A 26,329-nucleotide genomic window follows, 5' to 3' on the forward strand; every position below is an offset into this window, starting at 1 on the left:
TGCCAGGACAGGATTTTTCTTTGTAGGGAAAAAGGATGGCACCCTGAGGCCATGCATAGATTACAGAGGCCTGAACGCCATAATCAAGTGGGATTGTTACCCTCTTCCGTTAATCCCTGAGCTCCTCGACAGATTACAAGGAGCCAAGATTTTCACCAAACTAGACCTTCAGGGTGCTTACAATCTGGTTCAGATCTGCCCCGGAGATGAATGGAAGACTGCCTTCAATACAAGAGACGGGCATTATGAGTATCTGGTAATGCCATTTGGACTCTGTAATGCCCCAGCAGTCTTCCAAAATCTTATGAACGAAGTCCTTCGCGAGATGTTACATTCTTCAGTCATAGTGTACTTGGACAATGTCTTGATTTATTCCCGGGATTTGGAGTCTCATCGACAACATGTCAAACAAGTGCTACAAGTTCTAAAGGACAATCATCTATATGCGAAACTAAAGAAGTGCATGTTTGAGAGGGAATCTCTTCCCTTTTTGGGATACATTGTCTCGTTTACAGGATTTCATATGAATCCAGAAAAGGTCTCAGCCATTAAAGACTGGCCTCAGCCAATAGGAATAAAGGATTTACAGCATTTCCTAGGATTTGCAAATTTCTATAGACAATTTATTCCTCATTATTCCCTTAAGGTGGCGCCACCTACTGCTCTGACTAGGAAGGGGGCAGATGCTAAGGTGTGGCCAAAAGCAGCCTGTCAAGCCTTTGAAGATCTAAAGAAAGCTTTCTTACTGGATATCTGCCTACACCACCCGGATCCGCAACGTCCCTTTATTGTGGAGGTGGACGCTTCTAACATAGCGGTAGGGGCAGTACTCAGCCAAAACTCCAGTACCGGAAGATTACTTCCATGCTCCTATTTCTCCAAGAAATTTTCTGCAGCCTAGTGTAATTACAGTATTGGGGACAAGGAACTCTTGGCCATTAAGTTGGCGTTTGAGGAGTGGAGACAATGGTTGGAGAGGGCAGCCCATACCATCACAGTTTACATTGTGCGCATGTTCACACAATTTTGCCATCACTCTCCACTTCTCCATGTCCATATTCCCTCTCCTCCCCCATACCAACTGCCTCTCTTTTCACTCCTCTAACTTATCCCCTCTCCTATCTTCTCCTCAATTATCTCCCATTTAACTCTAATTCATGCCCACCCTCCTCCCTCTCTCCCTCTCTCCCTTTCCCTGTTTCCACCTCCTGCCTAGTCTTCCTGCCACTGGTGGGGCTTTTCTACATCTGTGGCTCCTCCTTTCTCTTCCTCTGGTGGAATTTGGAAAACCCCAGAAGCCTTTCCATTTCTGCCCACCACTGCTACAGTGTTGCTTGTGCCAGCCCTGACCCCACATTGCCCAAGGTCTCCTGCATCAATTTCAGTGATGTGGTGGCCTCCTGTCCCTCTGTCCAATGAGCATTGCAATGTGTGTGAATGCACAGATGCACTGTGGGGGCATTGGACTGTATGTATGGGTAGATGGTGGTGTTTTTTTTAGTAGTGTGGGTGAGGGTGAAGGTGTGGGGTGTGTGGATAGTAGTGGTGTCAGTAATGTGAGGATCGAGTGGGTGATGCGGGTTGGTGCACGGGGGTGAGTAGATGTGCAGGGCGAGGCTTACCTCTGTGATTGTGTGTGGTGTGGGTGATAGAGTGAGGCCGGAGGTGGAGGTGAAGGATGTTGTGTGGTTTATTTATTTATTTGCTTTTATATACCGACATTCGTTGGAGTACATCACATCGGTTCACATTAGAACAACTGGAACAGTATGACAAGGGTCGTACTATTTTACATTTTAACATAAACTGAGATTGAAATAACATAAACAAAAGTCATTTTGATATGTGATGTTGCTGGAAGGGGGTGAGTTGATGTGTGAGTGATTTTCACGGTTTGCAGTGTTGTGGGTAGCTGTGAGGGTTGTGTGTGACAAGATATATTTTTGTGGGGTGTAATGCTGAGAGGGGGTAAGTGGTTAGGGAGGCTGAAGTTTGCAATTGGGTTTGCAGGAACTTTCAGGTGGAGGTATGGGTGCATGTATGGGTTATATGTAGTGGTGGTGTGACTGGTCTGAGGAGTTTAAGTGATGGAGATGTGCGTGAGAGTATGTTTTTGTGGTGTGAGGGAGATGAGTTGCCAGGATGCGGAAATAGGTCTGTGGAGGAGGAGCAGAATATTGTAACTGGGTTTACAGTGGTGTGCATGGTTGTGTGGAGGTGTAAGGTATGTTGTGGTGGGTGGTAGAGGTGCTGTTGTGAGGGCTTGAGTGGCAGTGGAAACTTCCCTGGGCACCCGCCAATGTTCACTTCTCTATTCTCTCCCACCAATAATTTCCATTTCCTTCTCCCTCACACAGGCTCCCTCTCTCTCTTGCACACACTCTCACATACCTCTCAACACATTCTCCTTCCATTTCTCTCTACCTCACACATATACACCCCTTCACACAGGCTCCCTCTCTCTCACACAAACATGCACCCTCACTCCCATACACACACACACACACATACTTTCCCAGTCTCTTACTTACATACACCCACATATACTCCCATACACACATGCAAGCTCCCAATCTCTTACTCACATACATACAGATACACATACACACACACACATACCCTCACTCCCATACACATACATACAGGCTCACAATCTCTTACTCACAAACATGCCCACACTCACACACGCCTTGCTCTCTCAATCACATAGGCTCATGTGCAGTCATTTTGGGTCTCTCCCTCTTCAGCTGCAGGTGGGATGGACTCTGTGACTATCTGACCACCGCAAATGGGATGGGCTTCACTCGCAACCTGGCAGGCTTGCTCTTCTTCTGCCTGTGGGTAAGATGGGCACCACTTGCGGCTGTCAGCCTTCCTGTTCTTCTGCTGAGAGCAGGATGGGCTCTGTTCTTGGCCATCAATCTCTCATTCTTCTGCTATGAATGAGATGGACTCTGCACGCAGCCCAGTGGCCTCCCTGTTCTTCTACCACAAGTGGGATGGGCTCTGCTCACGGATGCTGGCCCCTCGGTTCTTCTGCTGCGAGTGGGATGGGTTTTGCTTATGGCCCACTGGGGCCTCCCTGTTCTTCTGCCACAAGCAGGATGGGCTCTGTTCACAGCTGTCAACCTTCCTCTCAGTGGCACCCCTCTCCTCGCTGGCACTTGGGGTGGATCACCCCCCTCCCCCCACCTTAGTATGGCACTGGTACAGGAGGCTTGAGTGACATAACTTGGTTTTCAGGAATGTGCTGGTGGTGGTGTGAGTGGTCTGAGGAGTTGATTAATGGTATGAAGGGTTGTGTGGGTATGCGATGTTATGTTTTTGTGGTGTGAGTTGCCAAAGTGGGGAAGTAGGTTTGCAGTAGTGGGGCAAATTGTAGTGGTCTGGGTGGTTATGTGGGAGTGGAGGTACAGGTTGTGTTATAGGTTGTGTGTGGTGGTGGTGGTGATGTCAATGGGATGCAGTGGGGTGCAGTGGGGTGAGTAGTGCGAGTGGCTTTCTGGTGGTAAGAATGGCTGTGGAGAGGTTATGTGTGGGTGGGGGTTTGGGAAGAGATATCTCATGATAGGTTTTTGTGTTTAAGTGGATATCAGTGGTGTGAGGATGTGCCAAGAAAGTAAATAGAATGCTAGGAATTATTAGGAAAGGAATGAAGAATAAAACAGAGAATATCATAAAGCCACTGTATCGATCCATAGTATGACCTCATCTTGAGAATTGTTTGCAGTTTGGGTCATCATATCTCAAAAATGATATAGCAGAATTAGAAAAGACACAGAGAAGGGCAACCAAAATTATAAAGGGAATGGAATGTTTCCCCTATGAGGAAAGGCTAAAGCCATAAGGACCCTTCGGTTTGAAGAAGAAATGCATAACGGGAAATATGATGGAAGTTCATAAAATAATGAATGGAATAGAATGAGTAAACATTTACTCTCAAACAATACTAAGACTAGGAGACACATAATGAAGTTACTAAGTTGTACATTGAAAACTAATATGAAAAATATTTTTTTACTCATTGAATAATTAAGTTTTGGAATTCATTGCCAGAGAATGTGATGAAAATTGTTAGTGTGGCTGCATTTAATAAAGGTTTGGACAAGTTCCTGAAGGAAAAGTCCATTCCATTGTTAAGATGGAGTTGGGGAAATCCTGGGATAAGCAGCTTGGAATGTATTAACCTTTTAGGATCCTGCCAGGTACTTGTGATCTGGATTGGCCACTGTTGGAAACAGGATCCTGGGCTTGATAGACTTTTTGTCTGACCCAGTATGGCAAATCTTATGTTCTTACAATCAGTGTGATCATTAATACTGTTTCCAATTTACTTCAATACTTATAACAATTTAAACAATAGGCCTAGAAGTGAAATCTTATCACCATTATTTATTTATTTATTTATTAACTTTTATTTACCAACATTCGTGAAGCACATCATGCCGGTTTACAATGAACTCAGGTGGAAAATACAGTATAACAGTGACAATATTAATAATAATAATAATAAGTAACAATAACAGTTAACAATATGAGGGGATGAGAAGGGGAAGGGGACAAGGTAGAAGGAGGATGAAGTAAAAAACAAATTAAATAAGAATGGAGGGAAAACTATGTACAGATGAAAAAATGCATAGGAGTCAATAACTTAAGAAAAGATACCAGTAGCTTACGTACGGGTTTCATTAACTTAAGAGGGAAATAATGAAGAGTTGAGTGACTGCAGTATTAACTAGGCGATGGAATTCTCTCGGGAATTCGCTCGGAAAGAGATTATTTAAAGGAAATTGGATGGGTAAGGGTAAGTGGTAGACTAAAGGGAAGGGGGGCGGCCAGGAGGCGGAGGGTCATTGGGAGAGTTAGGAGGGAAGGAGGGTAGGGGTGGGTTGGCTGGAAGAGGAGCAGGGGGGAGATGGTCGAGCAGGGAAGGGCTGATGGAGGGGCTGAGGAGGAGAGATTTAAGTTTGGTTTGTGTCGGGGTAGGCCTGTCGGAAAAGCCATGTCTTGACTCCTTTCTTGAAATTTTGGAGTGATGTCTCTTGACGTAGGAGGGTGGGGAGGGAGTTCCAGAGGGTGGGGCCAGCGATGGAGAACGCTCTCCCTCTGGTATGAGATGAATGTGCTGATTTGAGGGATGGGGTGTGGAGAGTGCCTGTACGGGTAGTTCTTGTGGGGCGGTCAGAGGAACGGTAATGAGGCATTTCATCGAGCCAGGTGTGGTTGTATTTATGTAGGGAGCTGTGAAGGATGGTGAGGGTTTTGTATTGTGAGCGGAAGGAGATGGGCAGCCAATGCAGGTCCTTAAGGATGGGGGTGATGTGGTCCCTTTTCCGAGTGCTGGTTATAATTCTAGCCATGGAATTTTGTAGAATCTGCAGGGGTTTGGTGGTGGTGGCAGGGAGTCCTAGTAGCAGGGAGTTACAATAGTCTAGTTTCGTGAGCATGGTGGTCTGTATGACTGTCCGGAAATCGTGTGTGTGGAGGAGGGGTTTAAGTTTTTTTAGGATGTTTAGTTTATAGAAACCTCCCTTTAGAAGAGCTTTGATGTGGGGTTTAAAGTTTAGATGTTGATCTATGAGGACGCCTAGGTCTCTTACAAACTGGGGCTGGGAGAGGACTGTGGTTGTGTTCTGTGGAATGTTCTGTCGTATGGGGAGAGTAAAACGTTCAGGCTGATTAGAGATGACGAGTAATTCTGTTTTGGATGTATTTAGAGCTAGGTGGAGCTCAGATAACAAAGCATTTATAGTGGTGAGGCAAGATTCCCAGCGTTGTAAAGGTTCGCTTATGGACTTTTGAAACGGGATGAGAATCTGTACGTCGTCTGCATATAGGAAGAATTTCAGGCCTAGGTCGGAGAGGAGGTGGCATAGTGGTAAGAGATAAATATTAAAGAGGGTGGAGGATAGGGATGAGCCTTGGGGGACACCTTGCGTGATAGGTATGTGTGAAGATTCGTAACTGTCGATTTTTACTAGGTATTCTCTGTGTGTGAGGTAGGAGGAGAGCCATGCGAGGGCGGTGTCGGTAATCCCTATTTCTGCTAAGCGGGTCATTAGTATTTGATGGTTGACTGTATCATAGGCTGCTGAAATGTCTAGTAGTGCGAGTAAGTACGAATTACCATGGTCCATACCTTTAAGTATGGTATCTGTCATGGCCAGCAATAAGGTTTCAGTGCTACGGGCTTTACGGAAACCGAACTGCAGGGGGTGGAGGATATTGTGGTCTTCTAAAAAGTCAGTCAGTTGTTTATTAATGACCCTCTCTAGGACTTTGGATAAGAAAGGGAGATTGGAGATTGGGCGGTAGTTGGCAGGGTCTGTGGGGTCGAGAGTGGGTTTTTTTTAGGAGGGGCTTGACTATGGCCAGTTTGAGTGGGTCTGGGAGGCTGCCTGCGGTGATGGAGCAGTTGATTAGGTCCGTAATAGGTTTGGTAATGGCGGGTGTGATGGAGAGGAGGGTTTTTGAGGGGAGGGTGTCTGAGGAGTGGGTGGCAGGTTTCATCTTTTTTAGAATCGCCTCTACTTCCATGTTGGTGGCTAGGTCAAAAGTTCCAAGGGTGAACTTTTTGTCATTGGGAAGAGGGGTGAGGGGGGTGGGGTTGGCAGGGAATCGAAGTAGGATGTTGTCGATTTTGGCCTTGAAGTAGCGAGCTAGTACTTCGCATCTTTTGTTGGAGTTTGTTTCGATGAGATTAGGTGTATTGGAATTGGTTAGTTCTGTGACATATGTGAATAAGGCATTCGCATTAAATTGGTAGTCGTGGATTTTTGCTGCGTGGAAATCCCGCTTGGCTTGGGTAATCGCGTGACGGTAAGCGTGTAAGGTATTGTTGTAAGTAGCTTTAAGTGTTGCGGATGGTTGTTTGCGCCAGGCGCGTTCTTTAGCTCTTAGGTCTTGTTTGATTGTTTTTAAGTGGGTGGAGAACCATGGTTTTCTTTTTTCAAGTTGTGCTATGGGTATTTCTTTGTGGATGATGGGGCATAGTTCGTTGGCAATGGTCGTTGTAAGGTTGTTCCAGGAGTGAAGTGCAGTGTCAGGGTTGGCGAGATCGATGTTATTAGTTATTTTGTCGAATGCAAGAGTAAGCTCTTCCGTACTACAGTGTTTACGGAAGGATATGGTTTTTCGGTGTTTTTGTGTAGAAGGTGTGGGGAATTTGGTAGTAAGGCTTGCATTGATGAGGAAGTGGTCGGACCACGGTACTGGGGTGACTAGCGGTGGAGTGGCTACAGTTATTTTAGAATTCACAAAGATTAGATCGAGTGTGTGGCCCGCTTTGTGTGTGGGTTCGGTGATGATTTGGTTGAAACCCTGGGCTTTGAGGGTGTCTAGTAGAATTTCGCAGGCGGGGGAGGTAGGGTGGGCATATACTAGGAGATTTCAACATGGAGGTTGAAATCTCCTAGTATAATGGTGGGGAGGTCTGTATTGATGTTGACTGTAAAGTATTCTGTGATGGGCGAGGGGTCTTGTTCTATTAGGCCTGGGGGGGGGCGTAGACTAGGCAGATTTGCAGGGATTTGGATGTAAATAGAGCAATTTCTAGTTTGGGCGGGGGTTGAGTGGTTTGGAGTTTGAGGTTAAGGTTAAGGCTTTTTTTGGCTACCAGGAGTAGGCCCCCACCTCTCTTTTTTGGTCTAGGGATGGAGATGAGGTCGTATGTCTTTGTTGGGAGCTGGTTTAGGAAGACCTGGTCAGTGTTTTTTAGCCAGGATTTGGTGATGGCACATAGGTCGGGGTTATTGTCTGTAAGCAAGTCATTTAGTATAGGTCCTTTTTTTTGAATGGATTGGGCATTAAAGAGGGTAATGGCTAAGGTGGTTAAGCCCAGGAGTTGTGGGAGGGGTGAGGTCATGATAGGTATAAGGGATTTGCGAGGGTTGGGTGGGTGAGGGTGTCCTGGGGGGGGGTTTGCGTAGAGAGGGGCAGTGCCGTCTTGGAATGGGGAGGGGGAATAGGCACATGGTTCTGATAACAAGGGGGAACTGGGTGGCGGGGGGAAAAGGAGAAAGAGGAAAAAAAGGGGGGCTGTAGTGTTGGGTGAATCACTAGAAGGTCAGAGGACGCACCTAGTTTTGGAGATAGTTAAACGATAGATAGTGTAGGGCAAGCAGGATGCGATCAAATGTAGGGTACGCTCAAAGCAGGGTACAATCATATACATATGCTCGAATGCAGGGTACAATCACATACAGGGTACTAAAGTAGAGTACGGTAGTGTTAGCTGAATCAATAGAATGTCAGGGAAACACCTGGTCTTGGGAGAGCTACAGATATTTAACCTAGGTAAGCAGTTTACAATCAGATGTACCCTCTGTGGGAAATGCTGGACACTCAGAATAGACTAACATCAGGAGAGATCTCTGACAACTAAAAGTGTGTTTGAGCTGGTCTAACAGTTTGAATCTAACAGTTACCAACAAGGGCCCTGAACTTGGTGGTTGATGAAACAGATAAGTATGGGAAAATAAGTGTGGGAGCTTGCTGGGCAGACTGGATGGGCCGATTGGTCTTTTTCTGTCGTCATTTCTATGTTTCTATGAGGTCAGGTCCTTGGTGTCCCACAAGGGGACACCAGCCCTGGGGTTACATATGTTATATGAGCTGCCTTGGAAATATGCAGGAATGGTAAAGATGACTTTTTATAATACATAAATAAATAAATCAAGAGGGGAGGAACTAGGTTAGGAAGCAGAGCGACTTGACTCCTGTCTACTCCAGCTTGGGAGTAATGGTTATATCATTTGTGTTGGCCCCTAAACCTCTTCTCCATTTCACATGCTATCTACCTGCTGCTGGAGAGGAAAGTAGCTGATCAAACTAACACAAGAATTGTTATCTTTGTGTGTCAGACTCCACCCTCCCCACTCTGTCCACCAGATGTCACTGTCCTTCTTTAGAACATACTTTAGAAGGAGCCATCCATACCTGACAGGTCCTCCCACCTGGATGATCTGGATTGGATACCTGAACACTATTTAGCCCAGCCATTTTAAGACACTTTGGGATCCGTTGGAGGAAACAGTTGGAGAGCAAGGATGTCTGATTTTTATACTCTGGTGAGGCCTCCAAGCTTCACCCAAAAGGAATTTCTGTTAGAATTGATACTTTATCGTGCACTCCCTGTCAGAGGGTTCTTCTCCTACTAATTTACAGAGAGATAGATTTTTAAGCCTGATACGCTTTAGAGGGTGAAAGGGCTCTCTCCATAAACCCTAGGTGGGAAGCACCTAGGGTTAACCTTAAGAAGTATTTTTTGGACTTCAGCAGAGTGGGGAGGTTTTTGGATCCGCCTTCACCACTGGGATTGTAGTGCTGAGAAGTAGCCTGATCCCACTGAAATTTCCCCAAAAGAAGTCCCCCAAAAATATTAATAAACTAAGGGTGGAGGAACAAGATTGGGAGACCCCCAACCGATTCTCCATGCCAACACCAAGGGACCAGGATGGGATGGGTGTCCGAGGAAGAAGATGAACTAAGGTAGGATTTTTGCAGTAAAGTTGGGGACCTCTCCACTAGGATTCCTGGATAGCCGCTGGGAGAGTTGGCACATTAAAAATCACCATGGGCTCTACCCAGAAGTCTGAATTAAGGACCCCCTACATATGGAGGAAAATCATACATGTACCTTCATTCAAATGTAAATTCACACTTCTGGAAAATGGATAATTTAATGATTTCCAATCAGTAAACTTTTATTCACCCCCAGAGGCTGGTCCTGTCTGTTCATTATAGCCTTTTCCCTCATGAGAAGCACCTATAATACACACACACTGGGAGCCTTTTAACACCATCTGGACCACAAGCGAAAGCTTATCTCCATAAAAAGAATCCCCCACTCACTTTAGTCCTCGAGTGAGTGCATACATGTCTGCAGTTTAATCCGATCATAAGTAATAACTTCCTGTAATCAGATCCTTATTTTCCTATGTTGTTGCGACTGGAGTGGTGGACCCTTGGTCCGGCCGTGTGGAGGAATGGAAGAACGTGGTGTGGACTCTGCAGAGACGGGAGGGCTGGGTGGCATCACAGAGCCAGGAGACCAAGCAGTGACTTCACCCTGGAAGCCCGAGGTCCCCCCCAGGAGAAGCCCGTGAGGACCAGGACCACTGGGACTTAGGAGAGGTCTCCCGGAGAGGTAAGTCAACAGTGAAGATGAGTCAAGTCCAAGGCTGACAGCGGTCAAGGAGTACCAAGAGAAGAACCGGAGTCAGAGACCAGGAAGACGATCTGAAGAGAAGACAGACACTGAAGAATGGAGCGGGAGCAGAAGCAGGAGTGGAGGCTGAAACTGGAGCGGAACCTGGATCAGGAGCGGAGCTGGCACTAGGTAGGAAAAGGTACCGAAGCTGGCTCAGGAGCGGCAACCGGATCCGGAATGGCAGCTGGAACAGGAACAGAAGCTGAAACTGGCACATGGTAAGGGCAAAGGGCCATCGGTGCCATTTTGTTTACTGGCAGCCTCCGGCCCGAGAGCGGGAGATTGCTCCTAGGACCCATGCTGGACCACCGGGTACTTTAGAAAAGTTTTTTTGGGGGTCGGGAGGGTGGGGGATTCTAAATAATTCGATTTAAAGGGTCGGGGTGGGTTTGGGAGTTGTTTTCTGTGTGCCCTTTCTTCCCGCCCCCCTTCAAAACAATAAGAAAACCTCACGAAAATTTTGTGGGGTTTTCCTATCGCTTTCAGGGACCCCCTGATACCTAACAGATGAGAAAATATCGTCCGATATTTCATCCGTCAGAAAAACGATTCGCATCCCTGATATTTAGATCCTTCAGCCTCTCCTCAAAAGTCTTCCTATACAGAAACCACATCATTTTAGTTGCCTCCATGAGATACAGTCTCCAGACTGAACAAAGTACTCCAGGTGAGGCCTCACCAAGGACCTGTACAAAGGTATTACCACCTCTTTCTTCCTGCTGGTTATTCCTATTAGCCCAGCATTCTTCTGGCTTTAGCTATTGCCTTATCACATTGCTTCACTGCCTCAGTTAATCAGATGTTCTCTTTCTTTGGGAAAATATTATGGTTTATTCAGATCTTTGTAAAGTTATTAAACATAAGAGGAAAAAGCTTTTGTCTTTGCATAATACAGTTCTATCTTTGGGTGCATAATTTCCTCAAATTTCCTGTGAAATGTTTGATTAAATATCAAGGTGGTCCAGTCTGAGAAATTTTGGAATATAGATCTGTTAGGTGAGGCACTGTTGAAAAGGGTGATGTTAGATAGTTGTCCACATGAGGCCCATATTCAGACACAGACCAGATAGCAAAGATAGCCGGATAAGCGTATCCAGAAACTTTGGAGGTATATTCAAAAGTGCACCCGCATTCTTGAATATAGTTGACTATTTTTAAACTAGTTGGATAACTATAGTTGGCTAACTCTTTGGTCGATTAGATTTAATCAGTTAACTTAGCTGGCTAACTCAACTCCTCCCAGTTAAACACCCAGAACACCCCTAACTTATCCAGCTAAATTCTAGCCACCCAACTTATTAGCCAGCTAGAATTGAGCTGGATAGGTGCCCAAAAATATTCATTTAGCCAACTAACTTCTGAGTTGTTCTTCTCTTGGTGCCTTGGGGTATTGTTTAAACCTCTGCCCCTGATCCCTTGGTCATCTCCTAAATCAGTGCTTTGAAATATTGATGTCACAGCTGCAGTGATCTTTGTCTTTACTGACAGACTGGCGTAGAAAGGTGTGTTCAGGTCAATGCACAGCTTCATTCACATTTGAATGCTCATTTTGTGAGCGTAAACCTTACTGCCAATTCAGTAGCTTTACACTCACAAAATGTGTGTTCTAAAATGGGTTTACTTTGATGGAAATCCCATCAAAGGAGAGCATTAAGACATACTCCCTAATGCGGAGAGGTGCACTTGGCTAAACATGGTATTTCTTAGCACTGGCAACTTGACTCCAGGGTCAGAGATGGAGTTAAGTTTCCAACATTACTTAAAAACCTCCAAAATGGACAAAAAGTTAAAAAAAAAAGTCTGGATTTATCAGGCTTATGGCCACCAGTTAGCCGATAAGAAAGGGCTTATCTGGCTATGTGGCACTGCTGCCACTTTTCTGGATAAGCCCATACCAAACCGGCTATGTGGCGGCAGCCATCGCTTAGCTGGTTAGGTTAATACTTATCTGGATAAGTGGCAGGGGCAACGGCTAATGGACTGCCATGGATTAACCATGCATTGGCCTATCTTCATAAGTTAAAAGGTACATTCAGCCAGCACCAAATGCCCATTTTACACTCAATGTGCTTTTTTTAAACTCCTGATGCATTTGCATAGCAGCTTACTGCATCGAGAGTTAAAAAAAAACTGAATCTGGGCATTAAAATTGTGCACTGACATCCAGCACACAGTTCCTTAATGTCCAGATTACTTCATTGTCCTGTCAGACCCTTGTCATGTTAATGACACATCCTGCTAGGAATGTACAGGGAAAAGTTTTTTCAGTTCGCTTAATTTTATTTGTTTTAGGAACTTTATTATTTGTTGTAACAGGATTGTTGTTGGTTTTTTTTGCCACTGTTACTGTCCCTGTTTTCATCTATTATGGGGTTTTGCATTTTCGGGGTCCTCCACCTTGTTTTGATTAGCCCATTTTTGGGATGGGTGTAAGGGTCATAAATTGCCTCTTGAGCATGTACAAAGGGTCTTTCTTCTGCTTCAGAAGATTGAATAAGAGGTCTTTCTGCTCTCTGGTGGACTGACCAACAGGGAGTTTTGGAAGAAGGTTTGGAAGAGTTTGGAGATATTTTTGACTGGTGTCCTGTAAGGAGGGTTAGTTATCCCTTCTGTGGCAGTGCTGTGTTGTGTTATTTTGATGAGTTGGAAAATTGTACTTTTTCAAAATTGTTTATTTTTTTTTTTTTTATTTAAAAATTTTTCTATACCATCGTTAAGTTAAATACCATCACAACGGTTTACAGAAGGGCACGATAAAGAGAAATATGGGTGGTATAGATTACAAATTACTCGTGTGCCATCATAGTACGTAACAATTTAAAATAATAAACTAGGTGTGTAAGTTAAACCTGATTGTTAGGAACAAATTAGGCAGTTTGATTTTAACATTAATGTGCTTATGTAGGTTACTAAAAACTTCTAGCTTGGTGCATCCTTATCGCTCAACTATTTTTTCTCCTTTTCTTTATCTTTATAAAATGCTTGTTTAAAAAGCCAGGTTTTCAGATTAGTTTTGAATAATTTCAGATTGGGAGCAAAGGGATTTTTCCTATCTTACCCATTACTTTATGCTGGTTGGTGAAGAGATCTATCGTAACCTCCATGGGGAAGGATCTTGGAAACTGGTTTAGAGAGAAAGAGGAGAATAAATAGAAGAGGCAGGGGAGAAGAAAAACTGATACTTCACGCATATCCAGCATAGCTCTCTGCTTCAACGGCAGGAGAGAAGAAAAACTGATACTTCACGCATATCCAGCATTGCTCTCTGCTTCAACGGCAGGGGAGAAGAAAAACTGATACTTCACGCATAACCAGCACAGCTCTCTGCTTCAACGGCAGGGGAGAAGAAAAACAACCAATAAGGGCTGAATAACATAGTCTGGGTAAAACAAATAAGTATGGGTGTAGCTTACTTATTGCAGCGGTTACTACCCCCCTAACTAATCAAGCTTGATATTTCACTTCACTGCTCTCTACATTAATGGTGGGGGTGGAAGGGAAATAGAACCAAAGAGCTAAGAGAAACAGATAAGTATGAGAAAAAAATGTGTGAAGCTTGCTGGGCAGACTGGATGGGCCGTTTGGTCTTCTTCTGCCGTCATTTCTATGTTTCTATGTTTCTATGTTTCACTATGGATGAGGAAACCACAGCTTTTGTTGTTATGATTTTTATTTTGCTATTCATGATTTTTGCAATTTTATCCTGGATCATCCTTTCTCAGTTAAAGTAAATTCAGTTGAACACCATCCTTGGACTCCATGTTTTATTCAAGAGTGCCTTGTTCCTCAAATAAATTTCCTCTTTTGTATTTGCCAACCAGTGACTGAAAGAATGAGAGTTGGGGTGTGAATGTATTACTAAGATTGAGTTACTGCAACAGTATCTTAGGGTACTTATGTCATTGTTGTACATAATAATCAAACAAATGAGGAATACCAAACTTTTCATTTTACTTAAATTTTCCATTTAGAACCCAGGGAATTAGTATCAGAATGTTCTGTGTTCAATCCTTTTGGCTCTTGCCCTTACAGGGCTGCAACCATATTCATGGTGGAACAGCACTTTGTTTTTAACCTCATTTACTAGTTCCCATTGACAAATAATTTTTATTTTTATTTTAAAATTGCATATTACTTTACTAAATCACTTATCTTTAAAATGTTCCATGCAAACTCCGTCACCTCTTCACAAATTTGTTCTGTGTCAGGATGGTGTTGTCAGAAAATCAGGACCTGCCTTAAATCTCCCTCTCCAAGAGCTGGGTAACTTGGCAGCTATGCCATAGGCTATAACAAGTAAGAATGTCCCTGTCTTCAGCCATTGGAGTCTTGCTGATCAGGGAAAGTACACATAGACACTACATATGCAGACAAAGAAGGTAGGGATGTAGATAGAGTTGTGTATTTGGGTGATCCATATGTGAAAATTGATCCAGATGAGGTCATTTTTGGTTCAGTTTAAGTTATCCTCCAGAGTCCATGGTCAGAAGTTTGATTAAAGGACTGGGGCAGTGAGAGAGACCCTAAGCATTGCTGTAGCCTCTGGATTAAGTGTTCAAAAATCAAAGTGGTTTACAGATGGCACCCAAACAGGAACCTGGTGGTGTGTACATGATGGAGGTCGACAGAAATGAAGAATTGTTTATTTTTTAACATTTATGGGGACTTAGTGGTTTTGGACTAGAACCATGGGATTCAGGCTGTGAGATGGACAAAGATACTACGGCTCTTGGGAGCCATAATTCTTTTGTTTATAATGATGATGATTTTTGCTGTCCTCGCATGGATATTGTTCTTTAAGTTGCAATAAACAACTTTTACTTTTGAATACCAATCCCAATCTGCTGCATGTTTTTTTTTCTTTCCTGTATCTCCAACATAAGATCTGCTTGTTGAAGACAGCTTAAGTGAGTAGCATTTGGGCAAGGAGAGTAACCCGGCACCAAGGGTTAGAAGTTTGATGCATGAGGGATTAGAGGACCAGGATGGTGAAAAAAAACACTGGGCATTGCTGTAGCCTCTGGATTAGGTGTTCTAGAAACCAAGAGGGGATTAACTTGCCTCTGGGTAGATTCCCCTTGGAAGGAGACCCACTCTTTTGTGACTAGTCAGAGACTCGGGATGTGCCCCCAACAAACACACCCACAAAAAAGGCTGTCATGGATAGACATTTAAATGTTTGTAATGCTAAGAGACCAGGCTAATCTTAACAATCCTGGAAATCATGTTAACAGCTCTTTTCCACATTAGTGTGAAACCTTTGTGCCTTGTACATTATGAAATGTGTTCTAATGCTTGAAGAGCCTAATTGTAATGTGTCACTGTTTTGTTTGGGAAGACTGATCTGTGGTATGAATATGTGCAAGTGTGTAAGAATTTGTACAAAAAGTATGTGTTAGCTGTGTTTTATTTTGGACAAACAGAAATGTGTAGTCAAATGCCCAGAGGTCTATGGGTACAGTTGTACAGGGTTATCTCCTGTCCATGGCCTTAATTTTTCAGGCCCTTGATTTTGAGTTAGCTGAGTCATCTTAAGAGCATGCTCAGTTTAGCATGATCATGCTATTTAGCATCCCCTAAGTAATAGACTCCTGTTAGGAAGTTAACACCAGTCTGAAGTAGGTATTAAATAGCATTCGGTTAGAGAGAGCTCACTAAATAGCATAAAGGGTGAGCATTACACAATATTTGGTGGGAACTCAGTTACTCCTCAATTGCAAATGGTACTCCTTCTTGTTCATGTGCACATATGAACATTTTTATATGTACACACAACATATGTATATGTATGTATATGTATATCTATATGTATAAAAAGCAGTACATTTTTATATATACTGCTTTCTAAAACCCTTTAACATGCATGATGTTGCCTTCCTGTACAGCGTGCATTTTTAGCATGCATAAGAGAGCCTTAATGTTCAAGCTAAAGTTTATTACATAGGCCTATTAGTATGTATATTTGTTTTGAGATGTAATAAACTTGCTGTGTGATACTGTATGCTATCACTGTGATATAATATGGCTGTTCTGTGACATCTTATCCCTGCTCTGTTTTATGGTATGGTTATATTATTCACTGATTCTGAAAACTAACTCAGTGATACTATACTGTTCACTTGTTTAATTGTACTATATTTCTTTCATGTAATATAATATAGCTGCCTTATGACTAACTATATCTGTGCTAGTATATACAAGTAACTGTACTTATCATGTAGTTGTAAGTACTGTGTTTACCTGCTCTCTTCTACACTACACTTAGTCTGATACTATTTACATTCTCCCTAATACTCTATACTTATTTTGTGAAATTGTATTGGTGTCCTGTAATACTATATGCTGACCTTAGATACAGCAGAGTTTTGTTTGTGATATATCTAAGTGCCCTGTGATACAGTATACCTGGCCTGTTGTAGTGTGAGCCTCTGAGGCTGTATACTAGCCCTGCATCCACATATACTTGGGGTATTACATGGATTGCCTGCTCTGTAACATCATCTATAGGACTTGTGACATTACAGTATGTGTACCTGTGTTACCCTGCCTGTCTTATGATATTGTGACATTGCTTGCCTGTACACAACACTGATTTGATGATACTGTCATTACTATGTACTTGCTCTTTGATATATCATATCATATCTGACCTGAACTCTACTCAGGCGACCCATGAATTCACATAGGAAAAATTTGAGGATGCAATGATGAACAGGCAGCTCTTGGAAAGATGCACATTGTTCCTCATTCATAATTTAATTGGTGATGTCTCCAATAACTTTTCCATCATGCCCATTTTGATAACATTGCCTGTTGCAATATTCATTTTCGAGAAAGGAATTGCTTCAATGTCTGAACTGTTTTATTAACACACAGATGTGGTAATCTTTACTGCCGAGCTGGATGGAGGTATCCACCTAGTTCTTTTCGGCCATGTTGGTGTCAGTTCATAGCGATTGCTGTGCCATCTCCGACTAATCTCTGCCTGAACCTTTACAGAAAAGAAAAAGAAAAAGCTGAGACTGAAAAACATGCCTCATGATTGATATCAGTTTTTCATGATTGTGGTTTCTGGGATATATTTAGGGATACATTTTCAAAGCCTTAATTGAGAACTTTGCAAGTAAAATTGAAGGCTAAACAGTTAGAATGGCAGAATCTCCCTAAGTGGATTTTCAGCTGACAAGACATTATGGGCCCATGTTTATAATATGCATACTTTTATCCTAAGTAAAATGAGGCACTCTCTGGGCATAACGTGATTGGAGAGAAAACTATATGCATACATTTAATTTTTAAAAGTGTACATGAATAAACAGTGTGCATGTTAGATGGTCCCATTGTAGATAACGTAAAGTAGCGCACACTTTTTATCCACAAAACCACTAACTATAAGGGTAGTTTGTTTTTAAAGATGAGATTGGCTTGTGCAGGCTAAAATGGATGTGCATATTTTATCAGTTAGGGAGCTTATACAAATTTACCCAACAAAGTATATATCTGTTATATACAGTATATACATATAAGATCCAATGCAATAACCCACGCTACGTCTACAGTGGGTTTTTACTCCAGTTTTAGCACTGGTTTTACCAGCACTGGTATATAATTTATTTATTTATTTTATTTATTTAAGTTTCTATACCGATATTAGTGGGAACATCATATCGGTTTACATCAAAAACAAAAGGTTGAAAATTACATAAAACAGGGTCATGGGGAAGGAGTAATAGGAACTGTAAGAACGCAGGAAAGGAAGTATATAGGAACGGGCTACTCGAGAAGAGTAATATGGGTTTTAGCACAGAAAAAACATGCGCTAAAAAACCCAAGATATGCTTAGCACTTGTTCATGCAAATTGCATTTAAATGAACCTATTACAGGGCAATGTAGAGAGCAGGGAGACATTTTAGTGCAAGCTTTTTATCATGGAAAATTTAACGCCAAGGTCAGGACAGGAGTCAAACTTAAGTCACATTTCTGGTACCCATTTCAGTCTATTGAGTTTTGCTATGTATAGGTGCTTCTCTGAGTTTCTCTGTGCCAAGCATGGATTATATATGGGTTTGTTTGTTTTTTGATGGTTTATTACATTTTGCAGATGAGCCAAAGAATTACAGTGGCAGAAGCTTTAGCGTGAAGAAAAAAGAGGGAAAAGAGAGAAAGAAGATGCTTTATCGCTGAAGAAGAAAGGAGCAGGCTGCCCTGTTTCAAGCTGTTTGCAAAAGGGCACACAGGCAGCAGATATTTCACTGAAGACAACACTGCCAGGGTTAATGGAGACAGATGTGGAGCAGACGTATAGCATGAACACCAGGGTAATTCTTTCTCTTTACAGAAATATCAGAGATTATATTGATTCTCTAACCAATCATGGATGTGACATTCCAGGCTTGCTCAAGCTTCTCGCTACCTTGCATTTTCTTGCCACTGGCTCTTTCCAGAATACAGTGGCTGTAGTGGCCGATATGGACCAGTCATCGTTTTCAAGGCAATTCAGCCAGATACTGAGGGCTTTGATGAAACGGGTGAAGGAGTACATCAAGCACCCACTGCAGCTTACAGAATGGCAGGAGATGAAGCATGCTTTTTTTGATAGAGTTTGTATGCCGAATGTAATGGGGGCAACCGATTGCACCCATGTCGCTCTCACCGCTCTACATGGGAGAGAAGTGACATACCGTAACAAGAAGCATTTCCACTCCCTGAATGTACGAGTTGTGTGCAGTGCGTACATGAAGATCCTCCATATTGTCTACAAGTTTTTCAGGAGCAGTCAAGACTCCTTCATCCTTGTGCCATTGGTGCTGGCTGAAAATATGGCAAAGGCTGGTTGCTAGGTTGTTTGAAATAGAAGTCAAACCAAAGTGTAAGCTAAAACGTTAAAATATAAGCTCTCTGGGAGTGGAAAAGTACACACTTTCAGGCACAGGGTTCCAAAAGACATACTATTCCGCTATACAAACAAATGTACCTGTCTAGATGGGTAAATGTAAGTTCTCTGGTGTGGGTACCAAAGGTGGAATAGTATATGCTTTCTAGTACATGGTGCCAAAATGTGTACTACTCCACACACATGTAAGCTCACTGGAAGGGTGTTGAAAGCGTTAGTTGAAAATTTAAAATGTAAGCACACTGGGGTGGGTTCCAAAAACAATAGTGCACACTTTCCAATTTTTAGCAGGAGATGTTGGTTATGGCTGCAAAGCATGGCTGATCATACCCCTGTATGCACCACATACAGCAGTGGAAATCCGGTATAGCAAGCTGCCACAAGAACCAGAGCAGTCCTAGAAAATACATTTGGCATTTTAAAAAGCTGGTTCTGTTGCCTTGACCATGCTGAAAGAGCACTACAGTATTCGCTGGAGAAAGTTGAAATATCATTGTAGTGTTCTGCATACTTCATAATATCACCCTCCAGCAAGGCATTGATCTGGATGTGGATCCAGATCTGGGGCCAGAGCCGAATATGTTTGCATCTGCCACAGATGCAGATAGTACAGCAAAGAGAAATGAGCTTTGTTACAGGGTCATAGCATAAGAACAGAAGAAATTGCAATACTGGGTCAGACCAAGGGTCCATCAAGTCCAGCATCCTGATTCCAACAGAGGCCAAACCAGCCCACAAGAACCTGGCAAGTACTCAAACACCAAGAAGATCCCATGCTACTGATGCCAGTAAAAGCAGAGTCCATTCCCTAAGTCAACTTGATTAATAGCAGTTAATGGACTTCTCCTCCAAAAACGTATCCAAACCTTTTTTAAACCCAGCTACACTAACTGCACTAACCACATCCTCTGGCAAGAAATTCCAGAGCTTAATTGTGCATTGAGTGAAAAAGAATTGTCTCCAATTAGTCTTAAATGAGCTACTTGCTAACTTCATGGAGTGCCCCCTAGTCTGTCTGTTATCCAAAAGTATAAATAACCAATTTGCATCTACTCTTTCAAGACCTCTCATAATTTTAAAGACCTCTATAATATCCTCCTTCAGCCATCTCTTCTCCAAGCTGAACAGCCCTAACCTCTTCAGCCTTTCCTCATACGGGAGATGTTCCATCCCCTTTATTATTTTGGTTGCCCTTCCCTGTACCTTCTTCATCGCAACTATATCTTTTTTGAGATGTGGCAACCAGAATTGTACACAGTATTCAAGGTGCGGTCTCTCCATGGAGCGATACAGAGGCATTATGACATTTCCCATTTTATTAACCATTCCCTTCCTAATAATTCCTAACATTCTGTTTGCAGCACACTGAGCCGATGATTTCAAAGTATTATCCACTATGATGCCTAGATCTTTTTCCTGGTTGGTAGCTCCTAATATGGAATCTAACATCGTGTAACTACAGCAAGGGTTATTTTTTCCTATATGAAATACCTTGCACTTGTCCACATTAAATTTCATCTGACATTTGGATGCTTAATCTTCCAGTCTTGCAAGGTCCTCCTATAATGTATCACAATCCGCTTGTGATTTAACTACTCTGAATAATTTTGTATCATCCGCAAATTTGATAACCTCACTCATCGTATTCCTTTCCAGATCATTTATAAATATATTGAAAAGCTCCAGTCCAAGTACAGATCCCTGAGGCGCTCCACTGTTTACCCTTTTCCACTGAGAAAATTGACCATTTAATCCTACTCTCTGTTTCCTGTCCTTTAACCAGTATGTAATCCACGAAAGGACTATTTTGAAGATACATTTCAACACATGAAGAGGGCAGGATGTTACGCACCCTGTCCATGCCCAGCCCTCGCATGGGCCTGCTCACCTCCCTGATTCCACGGCAGATCCTGGGTTGGCCTCCCTAGCAGTAGCTGCGAGCTCTTCCAGGCCTCGGTGTCCCTAGGTGGCTGTCGCCGGGCCTTCCACTATGCTTTGGGTTTCATGCTGGAGCTCGGCGTCCTCGGTGGTTTTGGCCACACCCCTATGCACTCGCGCGCGGACCGCCCGGCCTTTTGTAGGGCCAAGTGCGGGTCCTAGCTCCGCGGCGTGCCCTGATTGATTCCTTGATATAAAGAAGTCCCTGCTTGTACTTCCTTGCCTTGGCAATCGTGTTCGTATCTTGCTAGATTGTCACTGCGTCTGAACCTTGTTCCAGTCTTGTTCCCTACCTTGTCCTTGCATCCTAGTTCTTCAGCATCCTCCTGTTCCTGTTCGTCTGTCCGTCTACCCAGGTAGTACCCTCAACTTGCCTGCCTGCTACCTGCCTTCTGACTCAGGGCTGCTCCTCGACCTGCCTGCCTGCTGCCTGCCTTCTGACCTCAGCCTGTTCCTAGACTCATCTGCCTGCTGCCTGCCGTCTGACCTCAGCCTGCCTGTGACCTCATCTCACCTCCGGAACCTGACCCCTGCTTTGCTGACCACTCCTCGGACTGACCCCTGGATTCTGACCTCTGTCTGCTCAACCACGTCTCAAGATTCTGGCTCTGTTCCTAGCCTTGTCATCACCTACGCTGTTCTGGTCCTCCTTGCTCTACCTGACCTCATCTTGAACCTGACCACGCTCCTCTCCTGTCTGTGGGCACACCTGACTTTCATCTCTCCAGGAGACCCTGCAAGGCCCACCTAAGTCCAAGTGGTCTGGGTTCCTATGGGCGCCTCCCGGGGGGATCTCGGGCTTCCAGTGGTGAAGCTCATCCTAGCCTCTGTCTCCTCTAGTGCTCCGCCCCCTGGGGGCAGGTGCTTCTTGTTCCCTACCAGGGAGCCTTTCTCCACTGCTCCAGGACAAGGGTCCACCCCTGAGCGCAACACAGGAGTTGACGGTTGTGTGGAAGAGATAATGTTCTAACTCCAACATTTGTCTCTTCTCAGATTGGCATGAAGCCCAAGGAAAATGAAGGCCAGGAGAAATACACACTGTGATCATCTACCTGTTTTTAAAAAAAAAAATTTTAATATGTTCTGTTTTTGAATGCGAGTTAATAAAGTGACATTTTTAATGATAGACTGATCTGATTCTTCATTGGCGTGATTCAATTTTATCACAAGCCTGTCATGCTTGGGCCAGAGATTTCCACACTGTGAGCCAAGGAGGCAGCACCTGTGGAACCTATGACAGGCCCTGCATCCTTGGCCCAATGAGGCAATGCCTGTGACATCTGTAAAACACAGGCCTGAAAACCTCTGGCCTGAGGATGGGCCCACGTGTTTGCTCTGCTATTCCCATCAGAGTTGAATCCAGAGGTGCTGGCTAATTCTCTTCAGCCTCACCCTCTGTGTCCAGCCCCTCTGTGTCCTTCAGCTGATGATCATCTGTGAAAATAATAAAAGACAAATCAGAGACAAGTACTATCCTTCTGTCCCCCCTCAGCCAGTCCTCTTCACCCAGGATACAGTCCCCACCATACTCACCTGCTACTTCTACAAAATCCGTATCAGTGTTACAAGTAAGAACACCAGCAAAATAGTCCTGCTGAAGAGTCCCCAGGATTAGGTCCTCAACCAGCATAATGAGCCTTCTCCCATCCAATGCTTGAATCTCTCAATGAGCACCAGATTGGCTTGGACTGCCATCCTAGTGACCCACCAGAGATGCTTCAACTGACCCACTGTACTGGTCGTCACCGATAGGCTACTCACATCCTTGGCAATGCTCTCCCAGATTTTCTCTTGTTCTTCAATGATGTCTTCCGACCAAAGAGTGCACTGAGTTTCTTGCAGACACACTGAACCAGAAAATTCTTCTCCTCCTCCATGAAAAACACATTGCATTGATGCCGCTTCTCCTCCAGCTGCTGGCTGCTGGTTCCTGCCTGCTCGTTGCTCCCAGATGATGACTGGAGTATGTCCCTACTTCCCTGACTCCTACTCCCACTACCTGTTCCCTTCTTCCTCGCTTCCTCCTTCTTTTCTTCCCCTTCCCCCCCCCTAACTGCACTCTCTACTTCACACACACCATTTTCCTCTCACCCCATCTTCCCTCCCTGGCTACACTCCACCAACACATGCACCACACTTCTCCTATTCTCTCTATCACCATTCACCCACCTGTCCCACTCACACCCCCTCTGTCACACTCCATTCATTCCACAGCCACAAACACCCAGTCTGTTGTTTCATGAACCTAAACACAAAAGTGAAAAAGAAGACAGACAATCACAGACCAACATCAGATACATTCTAAAGATTCACTCAAGAACATAGACAAAAGACAAAACAATGGGAAAAAGTGAAGGAAAAACAAGCAGCCAAAAACAACACCCAGCAATTGCAACTGAATAACCACCAACTCCAACATCTACAAAACCTCCAGCTCTTACTCTAGAGTTTGCCTAACAACACTGAGTTCTCACAAAATGGCCCTGGAAGAAGCTGCAGTTTATTTCCATGCAAGGAGGAGTGTCCAAGAAAATAGATGGACATTTGTGCACACCAGTCACGCCTCAGGTCCGGCTAGGTCACTTCTAACAACCAATAGAGGACACTGTCTCATTTTTCAAAGTAATGCCGTTTTTTACGGTTTTCTGTAGGTCTGTTTTAACACCAGTTTTGGCAAGCTTTCTGGTTTACCACAGATTTTTGGCACCAGTTTTATTTGCATACTATTCGTTTAGAGCATCGAGCAGGGAAGCATATTTTTAACATGCATAGTAAGAAAAATCGGCACTAACATTTTGCACCCGTATATGGCGTGAGTTTTATTACATCAGCTCCATAGTTTTGTGAAACTACTGGATTGCATGCACAAACCTACGCCTGCACGTAGGTACTAAAATCTGGCCCATTATTTCTATTTCCAAGACAAAGCCAGATTGAATTGTTGATTTTTCAGGCACATTTGGGGTCCATTTTTAGCTATTGTCTGTCCAACACAGCTAGCTGTCTAATTTTGTCAGAATATTTGACTATCTTATAGATAATGCTTCAGCTATCCTAAAGTTATGTGGCTATGTTATCTGGATAATACTGACAACTAGTGTTTATCTGGCTAACTTAGGGACTCATTCAGTTGCAGTATTTTTCCCCAACCATGGGAGTCCGCTTTCTGACTCCTGTGTTATTTTTTTCTCACAATTAAATACAACATGAAAAAATACCATGATGATAAATCTTTGGAGATGCCATCAATAAAGGGGCAAATAGGCCAGTATAAACCCCTCCGTTGAAAATAATAAAAAAACAGAGGTTTCCATAGACCCTCTCGTTCCCCTTCCTCCTCCCCCCATCAGCTCTGAAGGTTGCCTTTTCTCAAAATATTAAAAAATACATTTTATAAATTGGCAATAGGCCTTGCCCCCAACTCCCTCCCTATCCAATCAAAAGAACTGGACTTTGAAGGATGGGACTCCCACCCTCAGACATCCTTCTTACTTACAAAATTAACTCTATATTCATGTGCGATCTTGGAGCACCCAATAGGCTTCTGGCCCAGTGGCCACTATTTTTTCAAAATGCCTCTGCCTGTCCTTTTGCCCCTATAATATGGTAAATAGCGTAATGCGCTTTAGTGAATGAGCCCTTTATTCAGATTATCGGCTCCACCCCAGAAATCCCCCACTCCACCCCCAAACTTGCCAGATAAAATTTTGTCTGGATAACATTGAGGACAAAAGTATTCACGCTATTGAGCGATGTGTGCACTTTTCACTGCATTCAGAGGCCAGAGGGAGTGCTGACCGAGGAATCTGCTGATGGTAAGTTTGGACCTGCTAGGAAGAAGCAGTTAAATCTTGAGACAAAAAACAATTCTTAAAGGATTAAACTGCTGTTGATATAATTTGCTAGTTTTAAGGTTAGGATTGATTTGCCAATGTTAGAATTATCTGTATAGTGGGAAAATATACCTTGATTCTCTGAGCTAATAAATGATAGTATTTGTTTGCCAGAGTTAGAATTGTTTGTGAAGCGGGAAAATAGACTTTGGCTCACTTATAGGGTCATTCATCAAAAAGCGTTAGGACGTTAACGCCCGCAATAACACCCTAATGCATGCATTATTTTTCGCATCGCATTATGCAAATGCAAATTCTGAAAATGTAGTCAAAGTGGAGGAGTTTGGGCAGGGTTTATGAAAATGAGGGATGTTTAACATTGCGTCTGATAGCATAACGCACGATAACACGCTAGAAATAACTACACCTTTTTTTCTGGCTTTAAGCTGTGCCCAGGTAGAGAGGTCTTCAAGCTAGGGCAAGAGTACATTGTAGAAATCTCATCTTTGTGAATCTTTTCTTATTCCAAATCACATCAAGTCTTCACCAATGTGTACTGTGCTGTTTGTACATCCAACTGTGCATGTAAAATTGCCTCCGAACCCTAGGCCGCCACCAAAACCTCACCTCAAATTACTAGATTACTCTCCTATAGTGGTATAAATAGATTAATATGAACAGCTCATAGTCTCTCTCTCTCTCCCTCCCTCCCCACATTGCAGTAACTCAAAAATAACCCCACCCCTTTTTTATCACTGGCATTATTCATGTGAAATTTATAGCATTTTGATGAAGTCTAGGGGTAAGTTAGTAAAAGATGGTACTTTCCAGTGCTAGAATTGTCTGCAAATGTCACTAACTTATAAGAACATAAGAATTTTCCATAGTAGGTTACACCAAGGGTCCATCAAGCCAAGTATCCTGTTTTCAACAGTGGCAATTCAGATCACAAATACCTGGCATGATTCAAAACAGTAAATAGATCCCATGCTGCTATCATGCCGTGATAAGTAGTGGCTGTTCCCTAAGTCTACTTGGTTAATAACAGTTTTTTGACTTCTCCTCCAGGAACTTGTCCAAAAATTATTTTTTTAAATCAAACAAATAAAGCAGACTGGTGAAGTGAATATTAAACCAAAAAACAGGACTTCACCTAACAGACTTTTATGCAAATTTAAAAAAGGAGAAAAAAAGACCTCAGAATACTGATGCTATGGCTAGAATAGCTCAAAAAGAATCTTACTTCAATCCCAGGTAAAAAAAAACAAAACAAAACCTCCATCCACCATTTGTTTTAATAGTTTTTGGTGAATATCTTGGTGAGTTTTAGACTAGTTTTCATCATCATCATTCTTTTTTTTTTTTTTTTTTTATATACAATATGTGAAAAATATAGGTCTAAAATACAAACACAATCATGATCAGCTTGTTGTTACTCTTCTAATGACTTGATT

General features: G+C 43.1%; 1 protein-coding gene across 1 annotated transcript in view; it reads right to left on the reverse strand.

Moving 5' to 3' along the window:
• Window positions 1-17,075: 17,075 nt before the first annotated feature.
• The window catches only part of GHRHR (growth hormone releasing hormone receptor), a 137,564-nt gene continuing 128,310 nt past the window's right edge, over window positions 17,076-26,329 (reverse strand). Inside the window, exon 13 of the mRNA XM_029587025.1 lies at window positions 17,076-17,201. Within this exon, the coding sequence (XP_029442885.1) occupies window positions 17,076-17,201 (126 nt within the window). The remainder of the gene's footprint in view (window positions 17,202-26,329) is intronic.

The sequence above is a fragment of the Rhinatrema bivittatum genome, chromosome 2 (genome assembly GCF_901001135.1).
Source record: "Rhinatrema bivittatum chromosome 2, aRhiBiv1.1, whole genome shotgun sequence".
Taxonomy (NCBI): domain Eukaryota; kingdom Metazoa; phylum Chordata; class Amphibia; order Gymnophiona; family Rhinatrematidae; genus Rhinatrema; species Rhinatrema bivittatum.